At 41.4% G+C, this 26,867-nt stretch overlaps 3 protein-coding genes across 6 annotated transcripts; 2 read left to right on the forward strand and 1 right to left on the reverse strand.

Moving 5' to 3' along the window:
- Positions 1–294: 294 nt before the first annotated feature.
- Positions 295–5,293, forward strand: Pitslre (cyclin dependent kinase 11B pitslre). Of its 2 annotated transcripts, XM_011634792.2 has the most exons (8): positions 295–633; positions 1,059–1,109; positions 1,501–1,875; positions 1,982–2,958; positions 3,108–3,434; positions 3,618–3,894; positions 3,977–4,207; positions 4,296–5,293. In XM_011634792.2, the coding sequence occupies exons 2-8, from the start codon at positions 1,090–1,092 to the stop codon at positions 4,588–4,590; spliced, it is 2,502 nt and encodes an 833-aa protein (XP_011633094.2). In that variant the 5' UTR covers positions 295–633; positions 1,059–1,089; the 3' UTR covers positions 4,591–5,293. The 2 variants fall into 2 exon arrangements, with proteins under 2 accessions (XP_011633094.2, XP_011633093.2); XM_011634791.2 differs by lacking the exon at positions 1,059–1,109.
- Positions 5,109–6,323, reverse strand: Pdf (Pigment-dispersing factor). Of its 3 annotated transcripts, none has more exons than XM_089080174.1 (3): positions 6,210–6,323; positions 5,708–5,848; positions 5,109–5,408 (listed from the first exon to the last, which is right to left on the reverse strand). In XM_089080174.1, the coding sequence occupies exons 1-3, from the start codon at positions 6,279–6,281 to the stop codon at positions 5,283–5,285; spliced, it is 339 nt and encodes a 112-aa protein (XP_088936300.1). In that variant the 5' UTR covers positions 6,282–6,323; the 3' UTR covers positions 5,109–5,282. The 3 variants fall into 3 exon arrangements, with proteins under 3 accessions (XP_088936300.1, XP_011633092.2, XP_011633089.2); XM_011634790.3 differs by having other exon boundaries at positions 5,708–5,851; positions 6,210–6,317; XM_011634787.3 differs by having other exon boundaries at positions 5,708–5,851; positions 6,191–6,298.
- A 7,310-nt stretch (positions 6,324–13,633) lies between these two features.
- On the forward strand, positions 13,634–26,047 carry LOC105424512 (putative chitinase 10). The gene is made up of 22 exons (XM_011634783.3): positions 13,634–13,973; positions 14,507–14,766; positions 14,833–14,883; positions 15,015–15,640; positions 15,717–15,902; positions 16,040–16,184; positions 16,283–16,636; positions 16,832–17,322; positions 17,393–17,621; positions 17,745–17,933; positions 18,067–18,379; positions 18,584–18,804; positions 19,597–19,982; positions 20,186–20,932; positions 21,194–22,720; positions 22,804–22,989; positions 23,106–23,394; positions 23,516–23,871; positions 23,942–24,370; positions 24,668–25,144; positions 25,215–25,340; positions 25,886–26,047. The coding sequence occupies exons 1-22, from the start codon at positions 13,654–13,656 to the stop codon at positions 26,045–26,047; spliced, it is 8,070 nt and encodes a 2,689-aa protein (XP_011633085.2). The 5' UTR covers positions 13,634–13,653.
- The last annotated feature ends 820 nt before the right edge of the window (positions 26,048–26,867 follow it).

A 26,867-nucleotide genomic window follows, 5' to 3' on the forward strand; every position in this document is an offset into this window, starting at 1 on the left:
GGAAAAGAGAGAAAAGAGGAACCGTGCAAAACGTCAGCTAAAACGAACAGATTTTATATATATTCTCAGTTTTTTGGAACGCAGCCGTAAATTCTTTTTTAATCCGTTCACAACAGAGATCTTTCTCTTAATGAATCTTGCAAAGCAGATTCATTCAAAAACGAAATAAAATGATTTATTGCAATTCGAGAAAAAAAAATTCGAAGAGACAATTTATGATGGCGTTCTAAAGTCCATCAAATCGAGACGTTTCCGGCCGTTTTGTCACCATTGTGTTCCGAAATCTATCTCAAGAAACGGTGTGCCAATCTGCAGCGAAGCGGCGTAATACGGAACTCGAAGTCACGAGACGCGAGTGATTGTGAAAAATACGTTTTGTGTCTCGTCGTACATTTACAATAAAAAAATCTGCAATTAATTGTCACGCTGGTTGTCCTGACGTTTTCTCGCGGGCGGCGATTCACCGAAAATGGGGACGCGTTCGTGCGTAACGAGCGTTTTTCCGCCGAGGAGAGGTTAAAAATCGGTTAACCACTCGCGCGAAATGTCGGATAAGTTGGATATGGACATTGATAATCAGAGCGAAGACGGAGAAATTAAGAAGAGTCCACTGAAAGATATGGGTGATTATAGGTATGATTTGCGCCTTACATATTTACGGCGTAACCGCGATTGAAATTATAAAATTTGATTAAAATTACATCTGGAGTGTTATCACAACGAGCCGGTTACGAAAATCATTATGTTTATGGCTTGACAATTTGAGTCTTCTCGATCATTTTGATAAGTAAAATTATATTTGTCGCGCCGCATTGTGTGAGCCACGTGAAAACTCTCTATAGGTTAGCTGTGAAAATAACGTTCAAAGCGCATGTGCGCGCTTGCGCTACAATTTTTGTTTGGTCTTTTCGCATTTCGGAGTTTGTTGTGACGCAATTGCAACAGTACGTATATATGTATGCGCTCGTGAACGCCGGATTTCTTCACGAGGATTTTCCATTGGTTTCATTGACGCCCGGCGAACCAGCTCCATTCCGTATTTCTCTTTTTTGCGATAGATAAAAAACATCGAAAGCAGAATGACGAGCGATGCTGCCCAGAATTTTTAGGTAATCCGAACTCTACGGGATAACGCAAGTTATTTTGTTTATTATATTTCGTGTGGGTCAAATTGTCATTCATTTGTTAATCTTTCCTCTTTAATAAATCGATAATCAAATTTTAATTTTAATATTAATTACCTCTTTTTTTTTCAATCCACCACGAGAAATTCTTAGCGTGAAAAATCACCTTAGCCAGGATGTTAACTGGCAGATTAACTTTTGTTATGAATGCATTAGTAAAGGTTTGTAAAGTGAATTAACAAAACATTGACAACAAGACATGATATTTTTGGTACAAATATTTATGAGTTTACATTTTAAAAATTTATTTCATAAATATTCAGAAAGTTAACAATATCATTAATCTAATTAATTTGATTACTTATTCTGTCTTTAGTTTTTCGGAAGAAGAGGGTGGTGACACGGCCGACTCTTTGGATATTAAGCCACCACAGGCAGTGGTGCGTCATCACAAATCTAGTTCGTCTCGTCGAAGAGAGAAACACAGCGACAGAAGAAATCGTCGTGATGAGAAAGAACGCAAATCACGTCAGCATGAACGTGAGGACAGGCACAGGGACAAGCATAGGCATCGCAGACATGTGGGAGAACCTATGGAGAGATCCGAACGTTTGGAGAGTTCCAAGAGGAACCGCGACAGAATGGAGCGTCTAGACAGGATGGAAACCCATTCTAGAGATAGAGAATCTTCTAGGCACGATCGTAAAGAAAGAAGTACGGGAGATCGTGTTTTAGAAGACTTGAGAGAAAGGTAAGTCATATTATGTTTATCTATCGATTAAAAGTGGAAATATTAATAATTTTTCATACAAACTGTTTTTTTTTTAAATTAATTAGATAAAAATTTCGTGTTTTAGATTATTGGATAAGAGAAGAGAGAGACGGGAGGATCCGCGAGATACTCGTAACTATAAGATCGAGTCTCGACACGACCTACGAATAGAGGAGACGCGAGAGATACGTGAATCGCGTGATCGGCGAGATGTACGGTTAGAAGATATTCGTCGTGAAGTGCGTACGATGGAGGACAGTAGAGAACGTCGCGAGATTCGTATAGAGGACCAAAGACACATACGGATGATCATGGATGAGCAATTCTCGGAGAGCGAGATGATGGAACGATCCGAGAAACGTCGCAAGAGATCTCATAAACACGATAGAACTCGTGAGAGAGATCAAGAAAAGATGGAGCGCGAGAAGGAGAACAAACAGTTGCGAGAAGCGATAGAAATCGCAAATGAAATGGAAGTGGACGTGCCAAATGAGATCTCGATACAGATTAAAGATCCCAAGGAGATGACGGAGCAAGAACTCAGAAAGGAAAGATTATTGGAAGCCGATAGAGAAATGGCTAGGCGAAAAGAGGTATCTAGGATGGAATTAGAGGCGAGAAGAATGAAGAGAGGCGAGAAACGGCCAATGAGTCCAGATAATAATCCAGATCCTTCGATTGTAGAGTTATCAGATGAAAGCGTCAGTCCTATTCATTCTGAGGGCGCACGATCAAAATCAATTGAATCTAGACATTCATCGGAAGGTGAGAGAAGTCCACATGAGAGATCTTCGGAGCGACACTCATCCGATTCTTCGGAATCGAGCAGCGACGACGATGATGATTCTAATGAGTCGAATAAAGGTTCCGGTGCTGATTCTAACGATGGCTCGGAATACAATAATCCAAGTCCTTTATCTGTTGATCGATTAGCCAAGTCCGATCATTCGGATGGAGATTCTCCCGGACATGTTGATTCTAATAATCCTTCGAAGAATATAGAAGAAGAGGAAAAGAAAGAGGTAGAACCGGAATTACCACCATATTTGCCTGCTATTCAAGGTAAAACAAAAATTAAATTTGACTTTTAAATACTTAAACACTTTTTTTCCTTATTATTCGTTTTACAATAAATATCTTATCCATATTACCGCCGACGATTATCTCTCGGTAACAATATTAGGATGTATTGTAAATTTTCTATTTTTTAGGTTGCAGAAGCGTCGAGGAGTTTCAATGTTTAAATCGAATCGAAGAAGGTACATACGGAGTTGTATACAGAGCACGCGACAAACGTACAGATGAAATAGTCGCGTTGAAACGATTGAAAATGGAAAAAGAGAAGGAAGGTTTTCCAATTACGAGTTTGAGGGAGATCAACACATTGTTAAAAGCGCAGCATCCTAATATTGTTACCGTACGAGAGATAGTCGTCGGCAGTAATATGGATAAGATATTTATTGTTATGGATTACGTAGAACACGATCTAAAATCCCTTATAGAAACCATGAAGCAGAAAAAGCAAGTTTTTATTCCTGGTATGTATATTTTTTACAATGATTTCAATTATGAAAAATTGAGCACTGTAGTTCAAATCAAAGAGATTGTTATCCTTAATTATCCTTAATATTGTTATCCTTAATTATTCTATTACGTACTGATATTCTTAATTTATTACAAAGTATATGCAAGAAAAAAATCAATATGTTTTTCTATTATAGGAGAAGTTAAGTGTCTAATGCAGCAACTGTTGCGCGCGGTTGCGCATCTACATGATAATTGGATATTGCATCGTGATTTAAAGACATCCAATTTACTATTAAGTCACAGGGGTATTTTGAAAGTGGGCGATTTTGGTTTAGCTCGGGAATATGGCTCTCCTTTAAGACAATACACGCCGATTGTTGTGACACTTTGGTACAGGGCTCCTGAATTATTGCTGTGTGATAAGGAATATGCAGGATTATATAGTACACCTATAGATATGTGGTCCGTAGGGTAAGTACAACTTAATATCAAAGGTTTTCAAATTTATCGATATTAATGAACTACAATATTAAATACGAATAACCATTTTTAGATGTATCTTTGCCGAGCTTTTAAGGATGGAACCACTATTCCCGGGAAAATCGGATATAGATCAATTGAATAAAATCTTTAAGGAGCTGGGTACACCAAGTGAAAGAATTTGGCCGGGGTACACTAAATTACCCATAGTACAAAAGATTCCGTTTGCGCATTATCCTGTAAATAATCTTAGACAAAGATTCAGTCTGTCGTTGTCTGAACTAGGCATTGAGTTGCTAAACAAGTAAGTTATTCCTGAGCAATGAGAACAATACGCGAAGAGTTTAATTTCAGAATAAATTTTATCAAGGACATAATTGTTCTATTTTCAGGTTTTTAACGTATGATCCTCGTCAACGTGTAACCGCCGAAGATGCTCTGAGTCATGGTTATTTTACTGAAGCACCTTTGCCAATCGATCCGCAAATGTTTCCTACGTGGCCTGCTAAATCGGAACAAGGAATTAGAACTACAAATGCGTCTCCAAAACCTCCAAGTGGCGGTAGAGAATATAAGCAACTGGGCGATGGTGAGGATGCTGAATTGAGCAACTCCGGTTTCCACATGGGTTTAACAGAAGGCGGTAGGGCTCCGCCGGTTGGTGGTGGTTTCCACTTGAAATTTTAGTTGCAAGAGAAAGTTTTGTATCCTGAATTGTGAATATCTTGAAATGACTTTTATCTGAATAGAATATTTAAGATATCTTTTATCTGAATAGAACTATTTAAGATATATATCATATTTCTAAAATAAAAATATTTAACACACATATAATTTCTTAAAATTAAATAAAAATATATATAAAAAAAGAGAAGATTGTCGATATTAAGCAAATGCTAAAACATACTTGCAATTAATATTTATTATTACTTTACTGATAACTCCCTTGATACATAACCATCAAAAGATGTGAGATCTATGATGACAGCTATTGAAGTAAGTGCAGTGAGAAAACTATTTAGCATCGCGGAAAAGAGATTTTAACATATTTGAGATTTTGATAATATTTTTTTAATAAAAAGAGAATATATTACATATAGAGCATTTATATGATTAATATAATATGTGATTTAAAAGGAAAGAAACATAATTACACCACATTACTCCACAGAAAGATGTATTATAAAATTGAAAGGATAGATAAATAAGTTTCGACATTTATTAATATCGATTCATTTTGTACATAATCGGTTTCACATCACTGTTAAATCGTGCTCGATTTTCTAAATGTTTCTGATATTATATTTTTACGACAGATGAGCCGATAGATAAAATGTATATCTCTGTATACGTGAATGTCCAGTACAGTACAATTATTTTTATTTCCCAGCATTGTGCATATTTTTCGGCAAACCCAACAGTGAATTTATAAGTTCGGAATTGCGTTTGGGATGACAAAATCGTGGAACCATCAGCAATAATTTAGCTAGTTGCATTTCATTATCCTAAAAGAGATAAACATATTTTTTAGATACATGTATATAAATATACATGTATATAAATATTTGCCTAATGAGCTTATTTAATAGTATTATATTATACTATTGCTAGTTTTTTCTAATCGTATCGATCACTTAAGTGGTATTTCGAGTCCGAGTGAACGTGTAAATTAATTCTCGTATCTCATCTTGTCATAGCCAATCCAATATAGTTTCGAAATATGACAAATGCGACATGTTGTATATTAAAGTAGTTTTTAAGCGTTTCTTAATTTCCATTTGGATCGACTTGGACGGACACTTACCAGTCCTCTACCGTATGGAAGATTCAACCCAAGAAGATTTCTGTCGACATTTTCAAACTCATTGGAGTCCTCCCCGCAAACGATACTGACGATAATAGCGATAACGAAAGCGTACCTCGTGTAATTAGCCATTGATGGATGCTGCTGCATTGAGAGGAACAATGCGTGGAAAAAAAATTTGACAATATTAGATTGTAATTAACATGAGAATTAAATTTGATAAAATTTAATATGAATTTAATAAAAGTAAATTTAATAAAAATTGACATTAATATTTTATTAATATTATTTTAATTTAATATTTTATTAATATTATTTTAATTTAAAAGAAAATTATATTACATGAAAGTTAAATCTTTATAACATTTATTATAAATTTAATGAAACTTAATTAAATGTAATTTAAGATTAATTTTGTAAGAACTTATTTTATACGAAAATTAATTAAATTAAATTTAATTTAAATAAAATGATAAGATTTACCTTGAAGTATAAGAATTACCTTGAAGCAGTCGCAAATACCGATCTGCAGCAAGCGATGAAGTGACAACGTATACGATGTACGATGTACCATTTGGAATACAACATGAATCCGAAGACGCTGTTTCTTTTATACCGAGCACTCTGCCGAAATCTGTCTCTGACAGATAGATCGTAGGGTGTAGACCGATAACGGCCCTGCAAACGACAGGTGTCTTTCTCCAATAAGATCATCGCGGAAATTACGCTTTACCTCCTTAAGTTATATAAAATAAATCCTGCTGAAGCGTGCAAATCCTGCAACTGATCGATATACAAAATATTTCCATTTTTTAAATGACGCTTACAATCGATGTACCCGACGAGAATTGAAAACATGATTATACGAGAGACTGAAAGACATCGAAATCGGAGCCGAAAATAATAGAAATTCGACTCGGCGCCGATACGACAATCAATTAAGAAGATTGAGACGCGCTTTCATTTTTCTGCCGAATATCAACCGAGTATCCTCTCACTCATCATCTCGAAAAAAAATTTTATGGACTTTTTTAGTATCGCGCAAAATCTGCGCGGATCCTATATATATAAAGATAACGCATTAACAATGCGAGATTCGCGAGTTGCGTTTCCTCAATCTGATTTTAATATATATTTATAATCGACGCGACACGACGTCATTTTCGTCGCGAGAGAGGCTCCCCGCCGCTCTCGTCGACAGTCGCGATCCGCTTTTTTTTCTTTTTCTTTTTTGCTTTCTTTTTATCTGGCGGCGGAAACCTTTTCGCTTATCAAGGCCCGCGATCGCGGCGCGCGTGCCCGAAGCGCCGCGCCGTCGAGACGAGAGCTATCATTAAGGAAAAGCGACGAGCATTACGAGCACTTGTCTCGTTGCGATCGTCGCGAATGCGAGTCTCGTCAGGGTCAGTGTCGTATTTAATCTCGGGAGGAGCGCGCGCTTCCCGCACGAGGAAACCCGACCTCGCGAAGGCTAGCGACGACGGCACGTTCCCGCTCCCGCTCTCGCTTCTCCCCTCCCCCCTCCCCCCTCCTGACCCCCCATCTCTCGGCCCGTCCTTTTCATACCTCGCGAAGATATAAATCACCTGGCCGCCCGCATTACTCATTCGCAGAACGATATGTCGACCGGGCGACGAATGGTGAATCGCGACATTGTCATCCTTCGGGGAAAACGAACGCGAGGGGAGGGGGGAGGGGGACGAGGACAAAAGGGGAGATAAATCGTATAATTATATTGGGACAAACGCTCATCAGCACTTGTACACAATAGGGAAAGATCTCTCGCGAGAAAAGCTCCGAAGCTCCGAAGCTCTCAAAGCGACGTATACTTGAGAGCATTCGTTCGATGATTCCTTTTCCGATCTATCATTTAGAAATTAAATGATAGTAAATTATTGTAAAATATTGATATTTCATATAAATCTTGTTGCATCTTAGAAAACTAGAGAGAGAGAGAGAGAGAGAGAGAGAGAGAGAGAGAGAGAGAGAGAGAGCAGAAAGAGATGAAGTAAAGATCAGTTATATCAAATGCTGATTTTTGCTAATTTTTTATTAATTTCTATTACTTTTTATGTAGTAAAAAAATGTAATAATATTTATATATTTCCATCACAGAGTTACAACGGCAACGAATTTCCTATTATAACTTCCTCTTTTGATTAGATTGTAATTTTTGAATTTGCCACCGTTAGTTTGATATTGTGCAAAATAGATAAACGCTGTCGTTCACTTTTCTTTTCGTTCCGCGGACTAAGGGAGAGATGAAATGGAAAAGAGAGCAAAGTAAAAAAAAGCGAGGAAGAAGAAGAGCGGACCAACAGCGTCGAAATCTCCGACTTCTTCTCTGGGATGGGCGCAGAGGTCACTAACCAGCGACTGTAAAAGCGGCCCGGGATCGGTGGCGTGGCCTTGATTCTGCGTTAAGACCCTTCGTAGATCTACGACGAAGGCGTGTCGATCAACGGCGAATGGATTAGCGATCTCCGATACCTTCGTGACATTTTCGCCACGACGGAGCCTGGATGTCTGATGAGACGATGCAAAGGGAGGATCGTTTTCGGAAATCGATTCGCGCTATATCGAATGAAAAAACGCGATTAGCGAGATCGGAAGAACAAAATTGCGAATGAACAAAAAAAAAAGTTTTCCGATCATTTTTTCGATTTCGGAGTCGCCGATCTTTTCAGATTTTGTGCCGCTGGTATTCATTCTTAAAGAAATCTTTTATGTCAGACGCGATTAATTTTTCTGCATTTTATTACATTCGTCGCTCTCTCGACAAGATTATTATTATTTTTTTTATATTTTTTTTACTTTTGGAGTTGCGAAAGTTGATCGTAAGATTTTGTAATTCTCGTCAGGGAAACGCGCGTCGCGCCGCGAAATTAATATACCGATGATTTTAGTAGCACGATTATTTAATTATCGTCGAATTATATCTGTTTCATAATGTTCGAGTGCGTCGTTCTTTCAAGATGATTTACGCGACGTTTCGCACTCGTCTTCGAAAACCCGTTTGACTCACATTTGTCTCCAGGAGCCGTTTCGTGACTTTAATGCGTGTGGAGAGACGTCACGCAGATATGAACGGAGTAAAACGTACAGATCTTGTCGTGATTCTTAAAAGGCGAATGACAGAGAAAGAGAAAGAGAGAAAGAGAGAAAGAGAGAGGGGGAAGGAGGAGGTGGTCGTTTCTGCCATCGCGAGGGTCGATCTGTCCTCCACGTGTTAATAGCGTTCCCGTGTAACAATCTGTCGCGAAAAAGATAGGAGATAGCTACGTTTGCGCTTCTCCTGATAGATGCACACTTAATGATTGATGGGCCAATTATTATGATATAACGCGTTGCCCCTCGAACTTACGGCGATAAGCAACGACATTTTTTTGCATAACTCTCGGTTTCGTTCCATTATTTTTCTCGAAACAGAGGCTAATAATCGAATCTTCCTCACTTTCGCTTTATAAAAAATATCAACGCCATGAGATGGACGTACTATGTCTAGCGAGCAACGAGTGTGAGTGTGTGTAATACATATGTAGTACGTGTGAAAGAAGCTATTTCGCTTTGATGTTAATCGATAATTATGCGAGCGTACACGCCGAATAAATAGATTTGTTTGTGAATAGTCATAGAACGTGTTTCCTTCCTTCTTCCTCTTTGGTCCCCGAGCGAGGTCCGCTAAAAACCGCCAATCGGCCAGCGATTCGCCCTTGATTTATCGGCGCAGCCCTTATACCTTACCTCGCGAAGTATGTTATTCTCGACGACGCGGCGATTACTTTACAACGGCATAATTATGGATACTCGGAATTAGGGGGGAAAAAAAAAAAAAAAAACAGGGACAGAGCGAAGAGGGATGGAGAGAGAGGGGGAGTTCATTTGCATCCCTAAATCGGCTCTGCACCGACGGCGCTTCACCTCGCCCGCCCATTAACGGCCGACGATTACGGATTCCGCATTTATTATTCTTTTTCCCTCGTCTTCTCTCCCTTTCCTCGCGCGTGGTCTTATGACACATAAAATTTATACCTCTACGATATTAATTCTCTTTCTTCCTCTCCTTCTCCCCCCTCGTCTCTCCGTCCTTCTCCGCCTCGTCGTTTCGCTAGAGGTGGCATTGAACTCGACTCGAACATTTAAGCGCCGCGTCTTACTTTATAATCCGGCCTGATAATCACGCTCGAGGCGGACCCGTACGTCGAGGAACAGAGAGAATCGAACTTCAAACGCAACCTACACGGATCCCCGAGGTAATGCAATTAACCGGGGACCGCTACACACGAAATTTGAATACCCGTCTAACTCCCCTTCCCCAGACCCCTGGGCCCTTTGTTCTCCTGGCGGACAAAGTTTTTCATTATCGTCAGTCGCCGGGCGTTCGCCTCGTATTCGGAGCTTTCTAATGCCAGAAAAACTATAAAAAGAAGAGATATTTGGAGCATTCTGCAACGGTACCGCGCCGAACGACCGGGAGTGTACCGAAAAAATGATCCCCTGTAAGCGAAGCGTTGAGCAACACACGCTAACAGTTTGTTAGTTTATAGACTCGAAATACGGCAGATTGACTCGAATAAATTGCGATTTGGATGATCCGATGAATAATGTATAGTTAATTCTGCGCTAATAAATCTCCGTTATATCTCCCGTAATCGCTCTTTCAGAATCGGAGATCCGAGGAGCTAAAGTAAAATTACGCAACGCACATTAAAAGTCAACGTATTTTATTGCTTCACACTTCTTGCGAATGTTGCATGTTCGAAAATGCGAGACGACCCGCAAGGACAAGGACGCGGGAAGATAACGATCTCGCGGATTTGAACTGAAGTAAGTTTAGCCTTATCTCCCTTTCACTCGCGGTGACGAAGAGAGACGAGCGAAGAAAACAAGCCGATAGATCGAACGAACTCGCGAAGTTCAAGGCAAATCGCTGCCGCTCCTTTTCACGTAGGGTGCCTTATTTTTGAAAGGCATTCCAAGACCCGTGCCATTATCGCGGATAGTGTCCGGCCACAATGTACCGAATCTCACAACCGTCTCCATTTCATATCGCACAGCGAGGTGTGAAATTGAATCACGTGACGTTTTGCCCGAGATGATGATTCGTATTGATGATCCGTACCCCTTTGAACCCCCTGAACCGCCGCACCGCTCGCGGAGGCAAATTGCTAATTACAGATGGGAAGGTACGGCTTGACTGGATCGCTGGGTAAACCACTTCGAGCTCTAATTACACGCTTGCAAACGACAATAATATATTTCACGCGGTATGCGACCGCTGATAATCCGTTTCGGCAGGGGCTCGATATCAACGTCGGCCATCAAGGACGCTGACTCCTCCGCCGGCGTTTCTTCTCCCTTCTTTCTTGCAGCTCCTCCGTCGTTAACTGTCTTCCGTCATTCGATAAACAGAGTGCGAAGAATCCTTAGTAAATCTTTAGTAAATGTATTCTCTTATTTTTACTTGCAAATTCTGTTGTGCTATTAATAAATGCGTAATTGCCATACGTTTACGTTTGTAACAAGTCAAGAGGAATCGCGATATAATGACAGAATTTATATGTAAATTTAAATCGTTGAAAATTCGCGACACCGTTATCGTAATAGCGAGAATCTTTTCTAACGTACAAATACGCGTTTTATTTCCGCGCTGTATTCGTTCCCGCGAATATTAATCCTCGTTACAATCCGTTAGCATCCACGGGCGAATGAAGTCTCTCTCTGGAAGATCTCGTTGTGAAGTTAAAGAATCGCGTATACAGAATTCTAAAAAAAAAACCGGTTGTTTTTTTAAAGACAAATTCCCGGACCAGTTTGGAATCTATCTTTATTTGGCAAGAATGTCGCCAATCTTTTTGCGAGACTTCTTCGAGTTCCCTTCGCCGATAAAGCTTCGAAAGCTAACGAAACGTTTATATTCCCTTTGTCGACAGAGAGAGCTTTACTACTAGAAAGATTAACGATCGATGGTTGCTCTAATTAAAAATTATTATCGGAAGAGTCCCCCAAGTCTCGCGACACTTTCCACGGAAAGTGCGATCTCACCTTTCGCTCGTCGAAGCAGGATCCCATCCGAGGGAAGAAGCCGATCTAAATCGATCGGCTGAGATTTCGTCTTGGGCATCCAGGGCGTATACGAGGCGGACGAGAAGTCATGCTCCTCTCGTGGTCAAGGTCGTCGCAGAGCGGGGGCTTAGTGGGCAGGATGGCGAGGGGTCCCCTTGGACGGAGGAGTAGGTATATATGGACGTCCTCGCGCGTCCGGAATACCAGATTGTTGGCCCTCCCCGCCGTTCTCGGTGGTGTCTTTTAAAATTCATCGCGCGCAACCTCTTCGAGGAGACCCAAGCGGGCCCCGCTTCCGTGCGGCCGGATCGCGCGCCGCCCAGACAAGTGCCTCATCGAGTCCCGTCAGTGACAGTTTATTCCGACACACGCATCGGTGCCGCGGGAAGGAAAAAGGAATCAAGGAGGTCCGTTTGTAACAGCGACTCGCGATCGCGTGGAAAATTTTCCGGTTTTTAGGGATTTCGATCTGGGCGATCCGGGCGGTGCAAGAAGTCGTAGGGTATTGTGAAATTATTAATATCACGATATTGGAATACAATGATATTTCCATCCATTGTTAACACTGATACTTTGAATGACGTGGCGCACATTTTGTCAGAGTACAATAAGACATAAATTGCATCTTAAAAATTGTATCTTTATTTTAAATCGTGGGTTTTTATGCTATTAAATAGAATTGTATTAAATAAATTTTGAAACTTTCAGAAAGAGAGAGAATAATAGGAAAAGCATCATAAATAAATAATGTACAAAAAAACCGCTAATTTTCGGATGAGTCATTACATGCTTCAATCAAATAATCATTTTTGTTAATTGAGTGTATATAAAGAAAACAGTTCGATTACAGATTTAATAATCTATATCATTTAATTTTCTCTAGCAAAAACTTATGAATCATCATTAATCTTGACTTTTATAATTGTGATATTATTTTTTATTTACAAAAGTAAAAGAAATTTTTATTAATTTGTTATGCAAGAATTAAGAAAATTGATTAATGTTATCATTTTTCTAATCATATTTGAAATGTTTGTGTTTTCACAGTGCTTAAAGGATTACAAAAAAATATGGAATTCCATATAATACAAATTATTCATATGGTCTTATCTTTTTACAAATTATATTTCTAATATTTCTAATATCATATTATACGTCATATTATACGTTTTCATTTTTAAACAATTCAAATGAGTGTGGTATAAATTTTTCACGGCCATTTTTGGAAACATAATAAAATATTTTGCTACAGACAGATGCCGTACAAATTTTCAAAAGCTATCTCTTTCAATGATTGAATAAAAGATATCCTCTAAAAATACAATTAAAATTTTAATACGTACTTAAGAAAGTACAGAAATTTATATTCCGTTCTCCGTCTCGTAAATATTCTGAATGGGATCGTAGTTTCGTTATTGAATTCGTTGCGTGCCGCATAATTATGCGTGCCGGGCTATTGACGGACCTAACTGGAAATCGCAATAAATAAGACACGCGCGCGGGTAGGAAGAGCAATAAGACGCTACAAACGGACGTTGAGTCTTCGCATTTTCAAGGCCGTCTTTTTTTTTGTGTCACGATTCCTCGCGCGATTCCTTGTCTCGTGGAACAAACGAGACGATCGGGATATCTTGAAAGGCGCGGGTAAACAAACTGACGTACGTGAAATCCTCCAGCGTGAAATGCATTCCGACGCGTACCTCCTACGTCCTGGCCGAAGAAGAGGATACTCGGTGCTCTTAAACCGGCTCTTTAGAGCCGGCCGTAAAAATAGCGCATTTCGAGATTGCAAAGAGGGATTCAGCAAGCAGGTTTCCTCGGAGGGATGGGGAGGGCGCGTGTAAGAAACTGCGATGCCAATGCGATTTGTCATTTCAGCCATGGCGACTTGGATTATCCTGACTTGGCTGGTGAGTTTATCGTCGGCCGTTCCCTCGAATCGAGTACCGGTCCGAGAGATCCTGCCGCCTCCGCCACCGTGGGACCACCACCAGCAGGAGCGCGGGTTCCCTCCCTCGTTTCAGAGAAGCGCCGTCGAAAGTTTGCCGACCCCGACGACGGCCTCCGGCCGTCTGTCAAATGATTTAGATTACGATGAGTTCGGCTCGCACAGATATCCCCTGCGCGACGCGGTCGAATCGCTGCCGGACAACGTGTTGCACGCCGAATCGAATCCGTGGTTCCGAGACAGCCTCGAGAGGTGAATATTACTATTCCAAGAATGTGTAATCGGCTAAAGCTTTCCGCCGTTCCTGTGTTCACGTTTCGTAAAAATTCACGTGATTAGCATATTAATTTTAACCCTTGACCGTACAAAGGAATCCGTAGGATTTTGTGATATTCTCCTTCTTTCCCGATGTTCCCTCGCCTCTCTCGATTATAAGATATTATTATTATTTTCCTCTTCCAAATGGACTTCTAAGAATCGCCTGCCGATAATAGCTACTTTAAAACGTATCTCTCTGTTTTAAATTTGTTAAAATCCTCCCGACGATTTATTTTGAATTTTTACAGGCTTTTATCAGGGGGAACGTGGTGCGTTTAAAGACTTGAAATTTTTGAAAGTCGAATGTATTCACGGAGCTACGCCATTTTATTTTTACTTAATGCAAATATTCCTTCACTGGCTTTCTCAATCTCTCGATTTAATATATAATTCTACTTAGATTTAATATAATATAATATAATATATCCAGATTTCAAACATAATGATATAATTGTTTATGTATGTAGCGGGAATGTAAGACTGCCCTTGAGAGATGCAGTGGAGCATCGTGAAGCGCCTTTTCTTGCTGTCGATCCGGATCACGAGGCGATTTGGATCGAGCCTGTGGCACCGCCGACCTTGCGAAGAATGCAGCAGATTCTCGAACCAAAGATTGTCTGCCGCTTCGATTCTAGAGCCGTTCATAGAACAGAACCGTTCTCTTTGTATCCGGAAAATATCCCTGATTACAAGTGTACTCATCTGATATATTCCGCAGCTACTATCGGTAAATAATTATTTTACGATTATTTTTGTTATCTTAATTATTATAATTTTATTGTTTTATTTACAGATAGAAAAGACTTTGTTGTTCCCAGTGATCCAGATTATGATCGAATTAAAGGTTACTATTATACGTTACAAAATGAAAATTTTAATATTATAAAATAGAGATGTCAAATATTGAAAAAATAAATTAGATTACAATTAAGATTATAATTAATACTAATTATATAAATTTATCCTATTACATAGGCGGTTACAATGCTGCTACGAGACTTCGGTTGAAGGATCCAGCGCTGCGCGTACTGATATCCATTCAGGCGAGTTTGCATTACAGCCTGATTATCCAACAAAAAGCTAATTTCTCAAATTCTGACTTCACATTGCGAGAATCTATCCTCAAATTCCTGGAGGAATATCGCTTCGACGGTATCGAGCTCGACTGGCCGACCGCCGTTCAAGACTGGCCGCAATTTAAGATTCTGTTGAAGATGATCAGTGCTCCATTAGTCAAAAAGGGATACACCCTCGCGGTGGCGTTGAAACCAGAAGACCCTCTGGATTCGGAGCTCGCGTCGCTCGTCGATCTAATAATCTTGAAAAGCTGGCGAGATGTCCGGCCGCCTTGTTCTCTTTGCGAGAAAATGGACCAATCCGCCCTTCATCCGGGCCCTTTGAGTTTCGTGCAAAACGTGAGCAAATGGATCGAACAGATCGGCGCCGAGCAACGATCGAGGATCGTTCTTGCTATACCTATCTTTGGCCAGGGATATACCTTCAAATTCGATAATCTCACCGATATTGGCGCGCCCATTCAGAACCCTGGCAAACAGGGTGCTTACACTAAATGGAAAGACGGAAAATTGGCTTATTACGAGGTGAAATATTATAAAATATTAATAGAAAAAAATTCATAGACGTGTAAGTCAATTAAGAGACAATCGTTCTTTGTAGGTGTGTGAGAAATTGGAAAGAGGTTTGTGGCTCTCTGGCAGGGACGAGGAAGGATCGTATGTGAAACGTGGCGATCAGTGGATCGGTTATGATGATCCTATATCGGTTAAAATTAAAATAGCATTTGTCCGGGCGATGGGGCTCGGTGGGGTTTCGTTGTGGTCGCTGGATCTTGATGATTTTCAAGTAATTAACAAAATTAATTTATTTTTATTGAATGAATCGTTTTGTTGACAGGCACAATTTAGTGCCGCTTATCCATGTGATTTCACATATATATATCACAACATATATATATAAATGTTGTGATTTAAATTCCATAGGGAATCTGCGGAAATCCTTGGCCGATGCTGAACGCCGCCGTACGATCCTTAGGACATTACGAGGATGCTCTGATGAAAAAATGTTCGAAGGATGGTCTCTCCAGGGATCCAGAAAATTGTTCCGCGTTTTATTCCTGCGTCAAAGGTAATGGTTACGATCAAATTAATCGAGAATGGCAAAAGTTGATTTTTTTTTCGACGTTACTCGGAAATTGTAGAATTTACCCGTGTTGCTTTTTTTAGGAGTGTTGCATCATGGTCACTGCGGATATAGCCGGCTCTTTGATCCGATACAAGGACGTTGTGTGGCCGCTACGCTGATGAAATCTCCGAAAGTCTGCAAACTCAATGTCTTCGACAAAATCATCGGTCAAGATATATCTTCAACCACAACACCGAAAAAAGTGTTGCGGCAAGCTGGTCCGCGAGTGGCATGTTACATGACATCCTGGGCATTGTACCGCAAAGGAGACGGCAAATTTGTGCCAGAAAATCTGGATTCGCAACTTTGTACCGACATCATCTACGCCTTTGCCGGATTAAATCCCGAGACGCTGTTAGTTCAGCCATTTGATCCTTGGGCCGACGTCGAAAACAGTGGGTATAATAATCCAATTCACCTCATTCCAATTTTGGTGGATTCAAATCAAGAGTGGATTAAATTTACAATTTGTAAAACTCCACTTCATGTTAAAGTCAATTTCGCAAGTTGTAAAAACACTTTTCGGTTTTGCTTAAAATTAAATTTATAATTAGTAATTTTTTGTTTAAAAAATACAATATTTATTTTAGATCTTTATCAGCGAGTAACGTCGATCGAAGGGGCAAGGATATTGTTAGCTTTGGGAGGATGGACCGACAGTTCCGGCGACAAGTACTCTCGATTGATCAGCAGCGGTGCCGCTCGTCGTAAATTTGTCATCACCACGGTGAACTTCCTGAAAAAGCATAACTTTGACGGTCTCTCGCTCGAGTGGAGTTATCCCAAGTGCTGGCAGAGTGATTGCAAGAAGGGCCCAGATTCCGATAAGCCAAACTTCACTAAATTAATACAAGAGCTGAGGGAGGAGTTCAATAAGCAGGAATCGCCTCTTCTCCTGGCTGTTGCCCTGTCGGGATACAAAGAGGTCATCGACAAGGCGTACGAGGTGCGCGAAATTTCACGAGCCGTCGATTTCATGTCGGTCATGACGTATGATTATCATGGAGCGTGGGAATCTAAATTGGCACACATAGCGCCCTTGTTCGGGTCACCAGGCGACAGCAATCCGTATTACAACGTCGTAAGTTTGAGTTGTGCAATTGCGTGTGAGTTGTAAGTAATAAAGTGTAATATTTTTGAAAATGTTTCAGAACTTCACTATGAACTACCTCGTCGATCTGGGCGCTGAAAAATCTAAACTTCTAGTTGGTATCCCTCTATATGGACAATCTTACCGACTCTCGACAGCGAGCCAAGCCAGTCTGGGTGATCCCACGACCGGTCCCGGCAAACCGGGAGAATTCACTAAACAGCCTGGAATGTTAGCGTATTACGAGATTTGCGAAAGAATCAAACGGCGCGATTGGAAGGTTGGAGTTGGTAGGTAACTACATACATCTCCAATATTATATCGGAAAATATTCTATTTATAATGATATTATTAAAATATTGAATATTATTAGAGTATACATTATAATCTACAACGAGTTTGTAAAATTTCAGGACCCAGTGCTCATTTCGAAGATCAGTGGGTGGGTTATGAAGATCGAGAGAGCGTCTACGCTAAGGGCAAATACATAATGGGAAATCAGTATGGCGGAGCTACAATGTGGACCGTTGATTTAGATGATTTTCAGAATCTCTGTTGTTTGGAGTCATATCCTCTGTTGAAAACTATAAATCGCGCGCTAGGTTCGTTTATTACTTTTGTTAATATTATATTATTGTAAGGTATTATTATATTCTCTTAAGATGGTACATACTGTTACTTTTCTACATTTAACGTTGTCCTAAATAATTTTGACGTATTTATTCTGAATGGCAGGTCGTTTGTCGGCATCTGTCTCGGAGGGCTGCCAACGTCCATCGCAACCGGTGACACCACAAGCACCGACATTGACTACTCACAGCGATGCAAATGATGGCAATCCGCGACCCACCACGCCGATGACGACGTCTAGCACTAAAGCTACCACGTGGCCTACGTGGACAGAGAAACCGAGTACTACGACCCAGAAGACGACTAGGACTACGTGGCCCACGTGGACTTGGACCAGTCAGAAGACCACTAAAATCCCGGAAAGTACAGTGAAGCCTCCAAAACCGAGTACAACACCTAGCAGCACCACTACATCGAGGTAAAAAAAAAAAATTTTGGAAGAAGATTATAGTTGTTCACCTTTATATATATTTTGTAGAAAATTATCTGAATCTTTTTCAGTCTTTTTGTCGTTAAGCTATTGAAGAGAGTCCAAAATAGATCAAAATGTTTAACATTCATGTACCTCATGAATTAAGATACTTTTATAGTCATTTTAAGTTCTTGTTGGCTCTTCTTTCAGCGCACCGCCGATGGTTACGACGACGCGGAAACCGATCGCCGCCACGCCGGGAATGAACTGCACAAGCGGCGAGTATTACAGCGATCCCGTAAATTGCGGAAATTATTACAGATGTGTCCGCGGCGAATTGAAGCGCGAACAGTGCGCGCCAGGATTGCATTGGGACGCGAGTCGATATCTTTGCGATTGGCCATCGGCGGCAAAGTGTCAAGTAGCAACTGGTAAGACTGCCTATATTCTCGTCAACCAAATACGTCATTTCTTGATCAGTCACTCTCTCTCTCTCTCTTTCTCTCTCTCTCTCTCTCTCTCTCTTCGTCTTTTTTCTCCATTTTGCTGTTAAGGAAATGATCCGCGATTTAAATAGCTCGAAACGATTGAACGAGGCAACGACGAGTAATAATCGGCATGTAGATTGGTCGGTTTGATATGAGTTCGCATGCCACGATCGATCGTCATAAAATATCGAATCGTATCTTCACAGGGTTATTGGTATTAATCCGTCGACATTAAGGAGAAAAATTATCATCACGATGACATTGACTCCTTTAATAATCCATAAAAATTATTTCGATAAGCGAGCACGTGGACGCAAACCTGTTTGCGAGTCGCGCGTATGCAAATACCGTCGCGTATACATATCTTCTGCGATTAGCTATCGCCTCCGGCCAAGGAGCGTTCTTTCTGTAGCATCCTCTCCCTTTGCCGTCCGTCGCAGAGCGAAGATTGCTAGTATCAGTGCAAGGGTACAAGCAGCCTCGGCGACCTGTCTGTTTGTGCCTCGTTTGTCCCTCTCATTGCTTTTGTGAAAATTATGGCTTTCTCGTTTCAGCGTCTTTATATAATTATATTAATTTTTCTGCTTTTAAACTGCGGCGTGCAGAGAGCGTATGAAATTTCTCGTCGAGGTACCGATTCAATCGATATTAAATAGCTCGGCTTTTATCGCGTAATACAACACGAGTTTTTCTTTTTTTCTTTTTTTATCGAACGAATTTTTATCTTCTCCTCAGGTTCGACGACAGGCAGGCCTTCGGAGAACTCAACGAAACCATCCATTACGACTGTTAAAATGACCACGCCGACATCAACGAGAATGACGACGACAAGAATGACGACAACAACGACGAGAACAACGACGATGTCAACCACGAAATTCACCACCACGGGACTAACGGAAACGCCGCAAAAACCATGCAAACATGGACAATATTATCCCTATCCAAATTCGTGTACAAGCTTCCTGGTTTGCGTAAACGGCGACCTCGTCTCGCAGCAGTGCGGTCCAGGCTTAAATTGGAACATTGAGAAAAATATGTGCGACTGGGCCTTCAAGAATCCGTGCGACGATAAACCGCACAAAAACGCTCTGCTCGTAGAAAAAGACACCGTCCCGACTGTAAGTAATATAAAAAAAATATATAAACAGATAAACACTAATATTTAGACGCCAGTGATCATTCATGTATACATTTATTAACATATATAAACATTCTTGGTCTGGTCAGATCCGGTTCAATTCGTCATCCTATCTGTTTGTTGCATGACAGTTTGATAATTGACACTGATAATGACAGACTATTATTACCACGATTATTTTAGACCTGCGTCTCCGGCAGCTACAGCAGCGTACCGGGTAATTGTAAGAGCTACCAGGCGTGCCTTTGGGGTCGCCAGGAAATATTCAGCTGCGCGCCGGGCTTGCACTTCAACAGGGAGACCCGTATTTGTGATTGGCCGTCCCGTGCGAAGTGCATGGACGACGATAGCGACAGGGAAAGCACCACGCAGCCGGCAACGACAACGGCATCCTCTCGGCCATCAGTTCCGCAGAAGCCGATCACCCAACCGACATTTAGCACGGAAGGGGTAACGGTTACATCGACCACAAATCAGCTACCTACCTCGACCTTGCCTCCAGCGATCATAGACCCCGACAAGGTATCTCCGTTATCCGGTTACTATAAGATTGTGTGCTATTTCACCAACTGGGCCTGGTACCGTCGCGGGATTGGTCGTTACCTGCCGGAGCACATCGATCACACTCTGTGCACGCATATCGTATACGGTTTCGCGGTGCTGGATTATTCTGAACTGGTGATCAAGGCGCACGACTCCTGGGCGGACTATGACAATCGTTTTTACGAGCGAGTAGTGGCGTATAAGAAGCGGGGCCTTAAGGTGCTCCTCGCGCTGGGTGGATGGAACGATTCGGCCGGCGATAAGTACAGTCGATTGGTGAACAGTCCGACCGCCAGGAAAAAGTTCATTGATCACGCCATTCAGTTTGTCGAGAAGTACGGCTTTGATGGATTGGACTTGGATTGGGAATATCCCGTTTGCTGGCAGGTGAGCTCATTTTTTCTTTTATTTCATGATATTAAGACAATAGCATCCGAATTTTTGCTCATTTTCTTATCTTGGCATGTGTGTTATATTCTTTTTTTTATTATATTTTTTTAGATTCATTTTGGATAATATTTAAAATTTAAAAACGAAATTTAGATGCTGGTATGGTAAAGATTTTTTAAAATATTTTCCATATATAATCTGCAAATTGTTTACAACTTTTTCCATTGTTAACTAACTCTTTCCATATTTTAACACTAGGTGAATTGCAACAAAGGTCCGGACTCCGATAAAGACAGCTTTGCAGCCTTATTACAGGAATTAAGCGCCAGGTTCAAACCGAAAGGATTACTCCTCTCTGCAGCGGTATCTCCGAGCAAGAAGGTGATCGACAAGGGCTACGATGTGCCAGCGATGGCCAGATATCTAGATTGGATTGCCATCATGACATATGACTATCACGGACAATGGGACAAGCGAACTGGTCACGTTGCGCCTTTATATTATCACCCGGACGACGAATTCTATTACTTCAATGCTAATTATTCGATCAACTATTGGATCTCGAAGGGCGCGCCACCCAGAAGCATCGTTATGGGCATGCCGTTGTACGGGCAATCCTTCACCATCAACGACCCAAGCGCTGGGACCGGTCTGAATTCGCCAGCTAGCGCCGGGAACGCCGGGGAGTTCACCAGAGCTGCCGGTTTCCTGTCTTACTATGAGATCTGTGATCGAGTGCGTAATCGCGGTTGGACGGTGGTGCAAGATTCGGAGCGCAGAATGGGTCCATACGCCTATAAAGGCAGTCAATGGGTCAGCTTTGACGACACGGAGATGATTAGGCGGAAGGCGCAATTCGTGCGCGACATGGGGCTGGGTGGCGGCATGATATGGGCTCTGGATCTGGACGATTTCCGTGGACGATGCGATGACGGTCCTCATCCGTTGTTGCACGCGATCCAGCGGATGCTGGCGGAACCGCCCAATGAGCACGACAGGCCCATAGAGTGGAAACCGCCACCGTCACCGATGACGACGTCGACTGTCATCAAGCCCACGCAGGCGACACGGCCGACCACGGTGGCGGATCGCGTTACGCAAGACGGTTCCAAGAGTGAATTCAAGGTCATCTGCTATTTCACTAACTGGGCCTGGTATCGACAAGAGGGTGGCAGATTTGTCCCGGAGGATATAGATCCAGATCTCTGCACCCACGTGCTTTACGGATTCGCAGTGCTGGATGGCAGTAGCTTAACGATGAAGTCCCACGATCCTTGGGCCGATATAGACAATAAGTTTTACGAGAGAGTGGCGGCATTCAAGGCGAAGGGTCTGAAGGTGCTGATGGCGCTTGGTGGTTGGAACGACTCGGCTGGCGGCAAGTACAGCAGACTGGTGAACTCGCCGTCGGCTAGACAAAAATTCATTGCGCAAGTTCTTTCCTTCATCGAGAAGTATGGATTTGAGGGCCTTGATCTCGATTGGGAGTACCCGGTATGCTGGCAAGTGGATTGCAACAAAGGTCCGGAATCCGACAAGGAAAGCTTTGCTGAATTGGTGAAGGAATTAAGTGACGAGTTCAAGCCGCGAGGTTTGCTTCTCTCCGCGGCTGTCTCGCCGAGTAAGAGAGTGATCGACGCTGGATACAACGTTCCCGTTTTATCCAAGAACCTGGACTGGATATCAGTGATGACGTATGATTTTCATGGTCAATGGGACAAGAAGACTGGTCACGTGGCACCGTTGTATCCTCTTCTGAACGACTGGGAACCGACGTTCAATGCCGTAAGCTTTACTTTTTGAACATTATTTACCATAAATACTTATAGTTTCAGAAGTTTTACAAACATTTGCTTCTCTGCCATCAGAACTTTTCGATTCATTATTGGATAGAGAAAGGTGCGAATCCGAAGAAGTTAGTTATGGGTGTTCCATTGTACGGTCAATCGTTTTCACTTGCGGAAAGGAATATGCATGACTTAAACGCTCCAACCTATGGCGGTGGCGAAGCTGGAGAAGCGACTAGGGCAAGAGGCTTTTTAGCATATTACGAGGTCTGTTTTCATAAAAAAAAAAGAGTAAAAGTATAAATGTAAAAAAAAATCATTATTTTATCCTCTAAAAGATACTTATTCTGAAAATAAATATCTACTCTTTTGCTCAATAATAGATATGTGAAAGAACACTGAAGAAGGGATGGACAGTTGTTCAAGATAAAGAAAGAAGAATCGGCCCATATGCTTACAAAGGTGATCAATGGGTAGGCTTCGACGACGCTCAACAAGTCAAGCTGAAGGCAGAATTGATTAAGAAACTCGGCCTCGGCGGCGGAATGGTTTGGGCCTTGGATCTGGACGATTTCAAAAATAGATGCGGCTGCGAGCCCAGTCCACTCTTGAGAACGATGAATCGAGTTTTGAGGAACTACCCGAAGGGCCCACTGTGTCCTGTTACGGGAGGTAGATCTGTTAACATCTCATTGTATCTAAAAAATATAAATATTAATTTTAATATTTTTTAATATATGATTTTTTTCCCTTTACATTTGAATATCGTTATCGTTATGATTAAAATGTACAGAAACGATCATGACTGACGTCAGTCAAATCGGCATTGAATCCACAACTGTTACGACAACTGAAATCGATCCAATATACGAATCCACCACATCATCAAGACCAATCTATCTCCCACCAATAACCACAACAATGGCAACTGAATCGGATATCGATGACACTGTCGAGATCGAAGCCAGTCCGCCACCTCCGGCAGACTGCGCCGGACAATTGTTCATACCGCACAAAGATGATTGCACCAAGTATTATCTGTGCAACTTCGGCAAGATCTCGGAACAGTCCTGTCCACCCGGACTCTACTGGAACGAAGACCGATGCGACTGGCCGGAGAACACCAGGTGCAAGGCCGCTCAACGTCAAGTACGTATCGCATAGGTATTTTAACACAAAACCGATAATTCTATTAATTATTATTTTGTCGATTTTACAGATATCGCCGAAATTCAGAATCGCCGAGAATGTAAGGGAAAAGAAAGTGATTTGTTACTACACAAATTGGGCTTGGAGACGAGAGGGCTTCGGCAAATTCTTGCCCGAGGACATCAACGGACAACTCTGCACGCACATTGTCTACGCTTTCGCCACGCTGGAGGCGGAGACATTTACGTTAAATATCGACGATTCCGCCGACATGTTCAGGAGTTTTCTGCACAAAGCGATGGATGTTAAAAGAAGAAACGACGTTAAGATATTGCTCGGTCTAGGTGGATGGAATGACTCGAAGGACGACAAGTACAGCAGATTGGCCGGTAGTTTGCAGTCGATTAAAAACAAATTTGTCAGACATGTAATTGAAGTCGTCGAGGGATACGGATTCGATGGTCTTGACCTTGATTGGGAGTTTCCGGTATGCTGGCAGGTAAACCGAGATGTGTTTTCATTTTTTTTTTAATATAACTATAATAATTCTTTTAATATAAAATATTAAATACATTTAGAATTTAAAGGATATATTTTAATTTTTGATACAAAAAAGAAGATTTAATAGGAAAGATATTTTAACATCGAATATTCTTATCTCTAGTAAAATTTAGTTGGAAATATCAATAGAGTCTAAATATAATACGTTAAACGTAATATGAAATTGATTAAAAGCCAAATGTCTTGCTTGATTTTATGACAAACATTTAAAAAAAAAAAAAAAAAAAAAACGCAGGGCGACTGTAGCCGCGGTCCTCAGCGGGACGGTGAATTCTTCATCGGATTGCTTCAAGATCTCAACGAAGCGTTCACGTCTAGAGGACTTTTATTGTCCATCGCGGTCTCGGCGAACAAGATCGTCGTCGATCGAGGTTACACTCAGATCCAACGTTTAATACGATACGTGGATTGGATCAACGTGATGGCGTACGACTACCACAACGGTTGGGGAAGCGAAACCGGCCACGTCGCGCCGCTCTATCGTCATCCTAGCGATCGGAGCCCCGTCCTGAACGCGAACTTCTCCGTGACGTACTGGATCCGCAAGGGTGTGCCAGCCGAGATGATCGTTCTGGGTATACCCACTTACGGATCGAGTTTCACCCTGTCCGAGAAGTCACACCACCAAGTGCCGGGCTTCCATGCGAATGTCTCTGGACCTGGAGAGCCTGGCAGGTTCACAAAATCGGCCGGTTTCCTAGCTTATTACGAGGTAAAAATCGATACTGCCAATAAATGATATCAGGATGTTATTAAATATTTTACTCTTTATGATATTGCAGATATGCGACAACGTGAGGAACGACGGCTGGTTCGTGACGAAGGATCAGAAGGGTCGTGTGGGACCATATGCGTCAAAACGCGATCAATGGGTCAGCTACGACGATGTGTCCAATGTAGCGAGAAAGGTGTGTATGATGAGGATCATGTATCGCTCGTATTCATTGTGCATATATAAAATGAATCAAAACAATCCCTTACAAAACAAATTCTTGACCAAATCCTGAGACAAATTTTCTCTTGGCAGAACTTCATTTGAAGCTTAATTTTAATTTTATTTACATAAAAAAATAGATAACTTAATAAAATATATTATTTTATAGAATAGCATAATGTTTAGTACTTATTATATTAATTTTTCTCTGTAATAATTCAAACTAAGCTTTAAATAAAGTTTGGCCAAAAGAAAAGTTGTATTAAAATCCGATCAGGAATACGTGAATAAGACGTTGTTTTGAATTATTCTGTATCACTCTTTGAATCACTCTGTAAACGATACACCACGTGTGTATTTTACAAACGAATGATTCATTAAGTGCACAAGCTGGCGTGCTGACGGTTACCAAGTAAGAATTTAATGCGATCTTGAAGTGATCTTCTGATAACCCGTTTGCTTATTTATTCGATCATTAGCTGAGTTATCTCGTTATTAAATCGTTCGTCTCGTCCTCAGGCCAAGCTGATAAAGGAGCTGAATCTCGGCGGCGGAATGATCTGGTCCGTCGATCTGGACGATTCCAAGGACTTGTGCGGCTGCGGAAAGTATCCGTTGTTGACGGCTCTAAATCGCGGACTCGGAAGAGGATTCGGAATGGACGCAATGGACTGCACTTGAATTGTCATCTCGCGATAACGCGTGAAAGGGCGGTATATGCGTGTCTCGAAGGGACACCTCTTTTATCGCTCGTGAATTCGACCCTTTATTCGGCAACGTCGCCTCTTTTTTATCTATTCCACATTATTCGCAATTGAATTCTTATCAACATTTATTGTCATGATATAAATATTGCAATTCTTTTCTCAGTTCAAACAGCGGCATACAAGCATCAGCTGTTTTCTCACGTTATGCGTTTGATGAATATGTCTTCTGCCGAATAAAAGGTTAATATTAAATATATTAAATTGCGCAAGTTGCTCAATGCGAACAAAAAGATCGTATTATATCATTTACAGCAGACACTTTTTTTTTTGTAAAAAAATAGAATATCTCGACGGAGTCAGCTCGAGTGCCATCTCAGTGCGAAGATTTCATTATCGCGACACGCCGACGTATAAACTCCATCCTAATGTCGTCCCATTTCCTATCGCTACACGGCTAAAATGACGAATCATTTTAGCAGCTTGCTGGATTAACATGGAAATTTTTGGGCGATTATGCAAGTACACTCATCGCGCGATATTTAAATCGGATAAAAATTCACGCGGTAGATAAGATATTACGAATTTACGTTAATGCGTTATAAGGCGTGCGTGTGCCGCAATAACGCGCATTGCGACATTCTTCTTCCGGATGACGTGAATGCGAGCTTTGTGAAGGATGAGAGGAGGTGATGAGGGGAGGAAGGGAGAGAGAAGGGTCGTACGGAAGCGAAATGCTCATGCTCATCTCTTTCCAACATATTGCGCGATCATAGTTTCACGTCATCTGCGAAGAT

The sequence above is a fragment of the Pogonomyrmex barbatus genome, unplaced genomic scaffold (assembly GCF_055798465.1).
Source record: "Pogonomyrmex barbatus isolate J1 unplaced genomic scaffold, ASM5579846v1 scaffold3, whole genome shotgun sequence".
NCBI classification, from domain to species: Eukaryota; Metazoa; Arthropoda; class Insecta; order Hymenoptera; family Formicidae; genus Pogonomyrmex; species Pogonomyrmex barbatus.